Source organism: Xyrauchen texanus, chromosome 34, assembly GCF_025860055.1.
Source record: "Xyrauchen texanus isolate HMW12.3.18 chromosome 34, RBS_HiC_50CHRs, whole genome shotgun sequence".
NCBI classification, from domain to species: Eukaryota; Metazoa; Chordata; class Actinopteri; order Cypriniformes; family Catostomidae; genus Xyrauchen; species Xyrauchen texanus.
Genome location: NC_068309.1, coordinates 14,995,060 through 15,006,181, shown reverse-complemented (window position 1 = coordinate 15,006,181; position 11,122 = coordinate 14,995,060). Strand labels below are relative to the sequence as shown.

General features: G+C 38.3%; 1 protein-coding gene across 1 annotated transcript in view; it reads right to left on the bottom strand.

The window, feature by feature from the left end:
* Positions 1-864: 864 nt before the first annotated feature.
* Positions 865-11,122, bottom strand: part of LOC127627978 (transmembrane protein 132D-like) — a 33,406-nt gene continuing 23,148 nt past the window's right edge. The window contains exons 5-9 of the mRNA XM_052104611.1: positions 8,668-8,811; positions 6,971-7,179; positions 5,315-5,585; positions 4,694-4,885; positions 865-2,804 (exon numbers count right to left, since the gene is read on the bottom strand). Coding sequence (XP_051960571.1) covers positions 1,335-2,804; positions 4,694-4,885; positions 5,315-5,585; positions 6,971-7,179; positions 8,668-8,811 — 2,286 coding nt within the window. The 3' untranslated portion in view covers positions 865-1,334. The remainder of the gene's footprint in view (positions 2,805-4,693; positions 4,886-5,314; positions 5,586-6,970; positions 7,180-8,667; positions 8,812-11,122) is intronic.

The window sequence follows — 11,122 nt, the reverse complement described above, 5'->3', positions numbered from 1 at the left end:
TAGCGATTTCTTCGCATGCAATGCTGGAATGGAATTTCAAGATTTGAGGCAGTGCTCACTCTGAGAAACTTATTAGCTCTTTTGCAATGGAGGGTGATGCTAGTGATTCCAAAGCTGGGGTTGGTGCTATCACAATAAAAGGGAAAGTGTTTGCAGCAGAGATTTCATTCTTTTCACTACAAGCTGTCACTGATGAGTTGAACCACAGGACGGGTCAAAGACTAGATAAAGGCCTCTGAACTGGAAAACAATCAGGAGGCGTGTGGAGCATCATAAGCAGCTGTACTGCAGTAATGTTAAAAATACACATATGAATACACATCTTAATACAAAACGGAACCATAGCTGCTATGCATTTGTGTTATAGAATACAATGGACTCAATTAATTTGGTCATTAAGGACAAATACAACAATAGTAATGTACACAATTACACACTTTATTTGATAAATTCTTTAAAGCAAAACCTATGATTCTATCAGTTAACACGGAAAACTGGGGTTTATATGATTTGTAGTTGAAAACTTATGTGTTATGGCATTTCATTTTATTTAATATCAATTGTTAGAGTTACTAAATGTGATATTTTTATTAAGACATATTTTATATATCACATCCATATTTTAAACTCCATATATTTATTTTATAAATCTTAAGATATAACAAGTATTTGCTTGTTTAAACACAAAATAAGGGTTCATTTTAAAACACTAAACTGTATTAATCTCACATATATTATTAGCAGTTTTATAATTGTTTTAAATATCTGTTATCTCTTTCTAAGAACTTTAATTATCATACAAATATGCAAAATGAGGAAAAGTTAAAACTCTGAAAAAGGTTGCAGATATATTTACACATTTAGACCAAATTTAAAGAAACTTTTCAGTTCACAGACATACGTGCACATACACATATGGCTGTTCCAGGTTTTTGGAATCGATTCCAAGAGTCGATTATAGACAATTTTTACAGTTTCTTAAGAAAAAATTGAGGCAAAGTGAAATCTCACAATAAAAAGAGCAATATTAAGCATACTTTACACCATTTCTGATTGATAGTATGAATGATAGCAGATCATGTAATGCCCTCGAGCAGAATAGATTTGTTTTAGAGATGACTTTCGATTCCCAATGCCTTGCAATCGAATAATCGATTATTTTTGGAATCGATTCCCAGCACCGCATACAATCATAGGACCTCATTCATGATGCAAGAGCAGAATGAACTTGTGTAAATCATTCTTAAAACCATTGTTGCATAAATTGTGACATTCATTTCAATAAACAACCCTGTTCTGTTCAACACAAACACTCACACCACACAAACACCATGTCACACATTTGACACTGGTGTAGCCACAGGCCATGGGCCTTCTGGAAGAAACCCTTTGCACTCACCAAAGCCTCCTGTCGGAAAACCCACTTCTACTTGGCTACACACATTAACATGATTGGTTCGTTCAACCTGACTACTTAATCCACCCTGACCAATAGCTGTAGTCTGACTACCTGGCTGACTAACTGGCTGGTTGGCCCAGCTGAAGTTCTGACCGCTCTTCTTGAGAGCAGCCAGATGTTTGATGTCCAGAGTAGTGAAGGTTGTGAACTGGACTTGGTTCCTCTTGCTTGTGGGGGAATGCAGAGGTTCATTGCGAAAGGGCTTTGCTTGCAGGGTGGCCGATTTGAAGAACAGTGGGTCACGCCTTAGAGGAAGGGTGTTGGTCCTTCTTCCCAGAGTCGCAGTCCTCTCCTCTATTGGAATGGCTATGGCTGGCATCCCTCTTGGCTGGATCATCTCCGTGCCTCTGGGAAGTTCCATGCTCTGCTGCATCTGAATGGTTCTTGGCATCTCCACGGCTGCCTGCATCTCTTGCTTACAGGTGGTTGCAATTGGTGCAGCTCTGCTTCTCTCTGCAGGTGTTCCTAGATGCACCCAGTGATGCTTGTGCTTGGATTTGGCCTGGCACTGAACTGGAGTGTTCTTTATGCGTGATCTCACATTGTGGGTTGCGCAGTTAAGCAGGAAGGCTATAATGGCCAAGCAAGAGACTGCTACCACTGCATAAATGCAGACCTCTATGTCTGTGAAGATGCTGAACATCTGTATCAGATCGCTCTCCACTAGGGGTGGTTCCTGCTTGGGTTTCTCCACTTGGAATGGGAAGTTAGATTTCTCAACCAAGTTTCCATAGCCGTTTTTTATTACATTTCTCGGGACAACAGTTACAAAAGCTTTGGTGGCGACGGGCTTGGTAATGACAGTCTTGTCCATGCTGTTTATTGACCTAATTGTGGATAAACCACCCCCTAATGCTTCTTGCAGGTTGGACTTGGTTACTGTTTTGATCTCACTAGTGGTGCTCTCTTGCAAACCAGTGTGTTCAAGAGTGTTTTTGAGTATTTTGACTGTGTTCAAAGGGGAGACAAGTATCAGTTTGGACTCACTTCCTTCTTCCTCACCATCATCAACACGGTCGCTCTCTAATCCAGCTTCTTTTTTGCCAGTCCCTGCAGTCTGCCCTTCCAATGGGAATTTGACACTCACGGTGCCTCCACCCACTGCTAGCTTGCTCTTGCGTTTGGATTTCTGACAGGCCTCACAGATGGCAAGCTCTGCTTTGAGCAGTAGGCCCTGGCCATCGGCCTCTGCAACAACAACAAAGCCACCCCCCAAAATCTTCCGTACAGACACGACCCTTGTGTCCAGTGAAGAAATGGAGAGAGAATAACCACTGGGATCATACAGATCAAGAGGTGTCTGGGAGCCATCGCTGAAGTGTAGCCTGCAGCCAACCACTGCCTCCTGTTATTACAAAGAAAGTTCACTTATACAGCATGTTAACCCTGCTGAAAAGACCAGCTTAGGCCAGCAAAGCTGGTTTATGCTGGTTTGGTGCAAGTCTAGCTAGTGGGCCAAATGTTCACCAGCAAAACATTAAGGTCGACCAGCATGGTCTTTCTAATGAAGCTGGTTGACCAAGGAAGGCTTGCTAGTTAAGCTAAGAACCAGCAATGGTTACCAGCAATGTTGGTCTTTCCAACAGAGAAGGTACAGGGGTTTATAAATCTCCATGCACAGTTATAATTGAGCTACAGTGGATTTTTGCATACTGTAGTTCAGCTGTAGTCATATATCAGTCCAAGTACACATGACACAATGCGTAATCAGATATTTGAAGGAAAGATGTCAGCTAAGGAAGTGATTATACAATTTCTGGTTGACCTTTTGCGTCATATTAACATGCAAAACCAAACAAAGAAGCCAGTTATCTTGCTTCTCAACAGCGAGATTCGCACAACATAGAAATTATAGTAAATAAAAGCTCCTAGTGTTAGTGGCTAAGATGCCACTACATTGTTTGCACTGCATTAAACTTCTGTGTAAAATAGAAGTCACACTGAGGCCAATTGTGGTCTGTTAATGTTTATACATTCTGGACTAAGCCGGGCTACATCTCATTATCAAGATATGTCAGTCTGACTTCAGACTAAAATCAGACTAGTACCATTTTAGTTGGAAAATATATATATTTTTTTTACTCTGACTGAAATCAAACTTTTAAAGTGCATGTTAACTTTTTGAGTGCTGAGAACATGCAACCTCAATATAGAAGCAGAACTCTTGTAAGTTCTGAATGCATCAAAGCTGGTCGACTGGTTAAAGCAATTCTCGGTTTAATGAAGAAGAAAAGGTAGAGGTTACCATGGCAGCTCCTGTAGAACTGTATCTCAGGGATACGGCCATGTTAATTTTTGTTTTATTAAGTAGCACTGTGACAGGATGTAGTACATGACAGGCCTACAGCATACATGCATTGAGGTCTATTTATCCAAATGGATCAATATTTATGTGTTTGTGTTCAAAACTCCAGTTGCTTAACCACCAGAGGGCTCAGTGTGGAGTGTTTATTATAAAAAGCAGTGGCACAATAGCCCAGAGCTGTTGGCTAATAGAGTATGAGAAAATGCCACTACAGGCTGTCCTAAATTTTGGGATGAAATACGTTATGCATAGCCTGAGGAACAGTGCTTGCAGAGCCCATCGCGAGATGAATGAGGTCTTGCACTGAGTGCTAATAGCTTGATATTGACTGGATCATGTTATGCCACTCAGGACTGGCATATGAACTGGCACTAATATAAATGGATTCAGAGCATCACTGCCCATAAGATAAATGTGATTCTAAAAATGATTGCGCCAGTAAAACAGTAAGAGTACTAGGTTGAGTTGTTTATTGATTACACTCAGTGTTGTTCTTTTCTTTATTATGTGTCAGTGCCTAAAATCATTTGTTACGTTTCCTTAATCAGTATTTTTGTATTGTTTTCCAGTAAATTATATCTAAACATCCTTAAAACAAGATACATTTACTTGAGGAGCAAAATTGCACAGAACATGTTTTCCAAGAATACTGTTCTTTTTCATTTGCAAACAGTATTTTTTAAAGCATAAATCTAACAAATGTTAAAGAGGCTTATGCTTAAAACAAGGAAAAAACTATTTGTCAAAGGGCTAAGAATTTAAATCAAGACATAATCTCTCAAATCTCTTAAAAGAAGATTTATTATCTTGAACAATTTTGCTTCGAAAGTAGATATATACAGTATTGCAGTATAATTGGTACCAGACACTAAACAAGCCGAAACAACTCTCTTTGCTCAATGTATTTCTTCAGTTGCTAGATTAAGTACCTGCTTCGGGAAGTGTATGATCTCCTGTGTGGTCGTCTTGGCAACAATTGCCCTGTTGCTTCCTGGGATGAGTTGAAGGTTCAGTGAAAGGCCAGAGACCAAATGCAATCCCAGCTCTGTAATACTGACTTTATCATCAAGAACCTGAATCATCTGCTCAGCTAGAACCAAGTCTGACAATGGAGACATCACCTGAACAACAGCAACAAACACAGCATGACATCATCATTAATCTCTTAATTGTTTGCCAATTACAGAACAAACAATCCATCCACAAGCAATCCACAAAATAAACATACACAAAACTTCATATCACAATACTTTCTCCTATTCTAGCTTAGTTAACAACTATATGTTATCTATTTGAAGGGTTATTTCCCAAAAAATTTAAACACTGTGGCTATGTAAGCAACATTGGCTCAACCAATGGAGTGAGTTTGGGGCTATCGGTTTGCCTGCCCAATAGCAGATGGGGGGAGTGTTTGGGAAACCTGTCTGAAAACAATCATACTTCTGCAATTCCGTAGGGTGTCACAGAAATTACACACTTCAGCTTTAATTAATTATGTGAATCATGTTTTTCTGACAGCTCCTGACCTGCTCTGTCATTATCACCATTACCTGCACAGTAGTGACTCCCACAGCCCTGCCTATCACCACGGTTCCTGCCTGCAGGCGTGCCACGCTTGTATCTCGCACCCTCAGAAAGTAGCGCACCAGCCGCGTTACATCCACCTGCCAATCTGAGCCAAGGAAGTATGCAGATGATGGACTGCTTGGTTCTGACGAGTCCGCAGTGAAGACTGTGAGCACCCGAATCAAACTGTGTTGATACTGCAGCATGCACCCTCGGCCCTTCCTCTCATCATCTTCCTCAGTGTCCCAGCTCACTCTGAGAAACATTTGCAGAGAAGATGAACAACTCTTTTTCTCACTCTCAAATTCTCAATCTATATATTTTTCTCTGCTATCTGCTATTTGACTGGGCTCAGCAATCTCTCATCTCCACCATATAATGAAAGTCTCTGCAATGTCATAAAAACTGCAGGGATATCTCTGCAGAACACACTCCCTATTCTAACAAGAACACTTTGGAGCAGTTTGAAAGTGGAAAAAGTCCATGTGAGGTGGAAAATAAAATTTAAAAGTACCGAGTTAGTTTGAGTAGCAAATAAATAAACAAACCAAATAAATAAACCCCAAAAATGATCAATATAATAAAAAGGACTGATTGTTAATGATTGAATAAAAGTGTTAAATATAAAAACACTCCTTTTGCTCCAAGACAAATGTCCCTTCTTTTATCCTTCAAGGAAAACTACAACATGTTTTAACTTATTTACTAGATTGTCACGTTATACAGTATATACAGAATACTGAGGGTATATATATATATATATATATGTTGGGTAAGTTACTTAAAAATTGTAATCCTACTCCAAATTACGAATTATTTATCTGAAATTGTAATCAGATTACTTCACTAATTACTTTATCAAAAAGTAATCACATGGCTAATTACTTTATAAATAATTTTCCACTCAACAAATTTAAAATAATAAATGTCTATACATTGTTACACACAAGTCATACACTCAGCACCTTACTTTTCTAAAAACACAATGACTCATTACAGGGCCATAATTCATGCATTCTACATAAATAATATAACAGAAATAAATAAATAAAGTAATTAAATTAAGTGAAAGTCAGTAAATGTATTCTGCTTACAATAATATAAAACGTAATGCATTACTCTACTTTTTTTTTTTTACAAAATTAGTGTGTGTGTGTGTGTATAAAATATATATATATATATAAATAAATAAATAATTAAATAAAGTAAATAATGAGAAAAACAACCAAATATTTTAACTTATATACCGTTAAATGTAATTTATATATATATATAGATATATATAGATATATAGATATATAGTACAGTATAGTATAGTACAGTACATGCATGGTTTGCATGTGTAGGTGCATTTGTGAGCATAAGCCATTTTCTTTATAGGATCAAGGATAATTTTTACCCACTTAGGACAAATGTATGTCTTTACACTCATATTCTGACGAGGATATGGACCCACAGTTAATCTTTCAGTGGAATTTCTGCTGACTAATTTGATACAAACATAAAATTTAGTAACACTGCACTTGATATTTTCAACACTCTTTCAATTCTTTACTGAAATCGATTTAACGTTGCAAGATATAATGCTACTTGACATATGATTTCAATCGGAATTAACATATATGCTTGTTGTGACAAACCTTTTGTTGTTCCCTGTGACAGGAACTCTCCAGCCTTTGATCTGGCTGAGTTCTGGATTGGATATCTCAATTTGCAGTGGAAGTTGAGGCATCCAAACGCTCACCTCCAGCTGAGTGCTCAGGTAACTGTAGGTAAAGTTCACCATCATCCTTACTCTCCCATGTGTCTCCTTACCATTAACATACACATAATCACACCTCTCGGACACCTAGCCACAAATGAGAAAAATTATATTAAAAAGAAATCACAAACAAGGACAAATACTACCAAAAGCATTTGAGTTTCCATACTTGACGAAATGGACAGTTGATGTAGTATTTATGTAGCAACTTGTCACACACTTATGCTTTTAAAAACCTAGCCATTTCAAAATACACATTTGAGGTATAAAAATGTGTAATTTATGTTGTATAACAAAATGTGAAAGTCTTTTCATGTTAACCACAGACATTATTTGTCTCATGAATCAAAAACTGCTATTCTAAAAAGCCATTGAAAACTCCTAAATCTCTGTAGTACCTCACAATCTTCTAGTTGATTTAGACCCTTTGTATTGCAGAACTTATGTTACTGTATGCTAAGGATAACTCACTTGTGTGTAGCATAGTAAATACATTTGGATACAAGTGCTTACTAAATGAATAAATGTAAATAAATATAAAAATACCTAAATTCACTTTATCTTAATGAACACTTGGGTGCACAATGAGGGCAATTGCTCTGTACTTTGATCCCTAAAATCATTTCAAGACAGAATAAAAAAATAATAATATTGACTCTGAACACTTATTCCTTTGTATTCACAACAGGATTATTTATTCATGTGGAGAGTGCAATTAATTGTGTGTGAGTGTGTGTGTGTGTGTGTGTGTGTGTGTGTGTGTGTGTGTGTGTGTGTGTGTGTGTGTGTGTGTGTGTGTGTGTGTGTGTCTGTGCACAGTTGTGCAAGTAAGAGATGACGCACAACAAAGTGCATCTAGTTTTGTGGGCAGTACTCTCCCATGTACACTCTACCATTGAATAAGTGAGTATCTCTATTTATGTGGTAAAGAATGTTAGTCTCATTCACTATTCAATTTCATTGCATCTTTTTCCATACAATGAAAGTGAATGGTGACTGAGGCTAACATTCTGCCTAACATTCTCTTTTTGTGTTTCATGCAAAAAAGTCATACAGGTTTGGAACTACTCATTAGGGTGAGTAAATGACAACATTTTCATTTTGGGGTAAACTATCCCTTTAAGACTCAACATTGGATAAAGGCAAGCTTAGGAGGGCCTTAGAAATAAATCTTAATATCTTCATATACCCGCAGAAGAATTGCCATTGTCTTAGCAGGATAAACTCCAGAGAATTATACAACAATACCAAAGGACTTAAGCTTTCCCTTAGAAGCATACAAAATAATGCAGGTGTCTGGGGCTCAGATGTGCTTTGGGTAGAAAACACAAGTTCAGTTAGGGCAAGTGTGTCAACGTCTTTCTGTCACCATCTACATTCTCGTGTTTTTCTTTTTAGGTGAGGAACTAGGGAGGTGGAGGTTGTCTCTGCTGCCTTTCCTGACCCCACTCTTCTGTGCCCTTCCAGTTCTAATAGACATGTCATTCAAAGGCAGAATAAAGCTGCTAATGGGAAGAGCACAGAGTGTGAGATTGCTGAAACCGTCAGATGTGGCCTGACCTTGACATACATTACCTTCAGGATATCCTGGTCTGAAGATCTGCAGCGAGAAGAGTTAGTGATGTCCGTGATGGAGCCATCAGCCTCCACACCCAAAACCTTCACAGGCACAGACACCCTCTTACCAGTCAGCACGGCCGTGTTTAGAAACTCTGTATCCTGTTAGAGAAGGACACCCAGACAACACTGAATTAGCACGGAGATATTTGCACATCTTAGAAATGTATTAGAAACAGAACTTTTCAATTTGCCAAGCTCTAATCTGACTTTACGTAACTTCCGAAAGAAATGGTACGCATTTGTTTTATTTTTATCAGTCCATATGAAAACATTTGTTTAAATGAATGGTTCACCCAAAATGAAAATTCTCTCATCACCTCATGCCATGAGTTTCGTTCTTCTTCCTAACACAAACAAAGATTTTTAAAAGAATATCTCAGCTCTGTTGGTCCAAACAATGCAAGTGAATGATAATCAAAACTTGAAACTCCAAAAAGCACATAAAGGCAGCCGAAAAGTAATCCACACAACTCCAGTGGTCCATCTTCTGAAGTGATATGGTACATGTGGGTGAGAAAATTATAAATATTTAAGTCATTACTTTAAATTCTCCTCCATGCCTGGTAGGAGGTGATATGCGAATAGCTAAAAACACAAGAAGAATGTGAAAGTGGAGATTTACAGTAGAAAAAGTACTAAAATAGTGATCTGTTTCACACCCACACCTATCATATCGCTTCTAAAGATATAGATTTAACCACTGGAGTCATACGGATTACTTTTTTGCTGCCTTTATTTGATTTTTGGAGCTAGAAAGAGCTAGCCACCATTCACTTGCATTGCAAGGAACTACAGAGCTTAAATGTTCTTCTAAAAATCTTTGTTTGTGTGCAGCAGAAGAAAGAAAGTCATACCCTCATGCATCCCAGATGTGTGAGTAAATGATGAAAGAATTTTCATTTTAGGGTGAACTACCCCTTTAAAAGGTACCGGGTTGATAAAACAAGCTTTTGAGGATGAAGTAATCACTGGATTTGCCAGGTTAGTGGCACAGCATCTTTGAAAGATTTATAATCAGTATATACAGTGCATTCAGTAAGTATTCAGACATTTTGTTATGTTGCAGCCTTATGCTAAAATGCTTACATTTTTTATTATTCTTTTTTTTAATGAGTGGCCCATAATCACAAAGCAAAAAACTGATTTTTAGTAACTTTGCAAATTTATTAAAAATTAAAAAAAATGATATTACATTGACATAAGTATTCAGACCCTTTGCTACGACACTTGAAATTTAGCTCAAGTGCATCTCATTTCTCTGGATCATATTTGAGATGTTTCTACACTTTGATTGGAGTCCACCTGTAGCAAATTCAATTTATTGGACATAATTTGGAAAAGCACACACCTGTCTGCATAAGGTCTCACAGCTGAAAATGCATATCAGAGCAAAAATCAAGCCATGAGGTCAAAGGAACTGCCTGCAGAGCTCAGAAACAGGATTGTGTCGAGGCACAGATCTGGGGAAGGCTACAAAAATAATTTGGCTGCATTGAAGGTTCCCAAGAAGGTTCTCTGGTTGAGCTCCAGAGATCATGTGTGGAGATGGGTGAAACTTGCAGAAGGACAATCATCACTGCAACACTCCACCTATTTTGGGCTTTATGGCAGAGTGGCCAGATGGAAGACTTTCCTCAGTGAAAGACACATGAAAAACACCTACATGACTCTCAGACTTTGAGAAACAGGATTCTCTGTTTGATGAAACAAAGATTGAACTGTTTGGCCTCAATTTCAAGTGTCATGTCTGGAGGAAACCAGGGACCGCTCGTCACCTGCGCAATACCATCCCAACTGTGATGCGTGGTGGTGGTAGCATCATGCTGTGGGGGTGTTGTTCAGCAGCAGGGACTGGGGGACTGGTCAGGGTTGAAGGAAAGCTGGACACAGCAAAATACAGAGATATCCTTAATGAAAACCTGGTCAAAAGCACTCAGGACCTCAGACTGTGCCAAAGGTTCATCTTCCAACAGGACAATGACCCTAAGCATACAGCCAAGTCAACTCAAGAGTGGCTTAGGGACAACTCTGTGAATGTCCATGAGTGGCCCAGCCAGAGCCCGGACTTCAACCCAATTGAACAACTCTGGAGAGATCTGAAAATGTTGTAAAAAATTAGTCGACGTAAAAATCAACAAAAATGTTTGCTGTCGATTAGTCGTTTGATCTCATTTAACATAATATGAGATCATATGAATCTCTAATGATGACATGAGAGAGCAGTGCAGCAGCTCACGCCTGACTGAGGAGAGGAAGAAAACACATGTCCAGATGCACTCTAAACTTTCCAAACAGCTTTAGGTGATGTAGATCACAAAATATAACAGAATTATAATGGAAAAATGCAAAATAAGGAAACACAGAAGCACTGTCATCGTGAAATCAAGCAGAGCTGGATCTGGCATTCCAC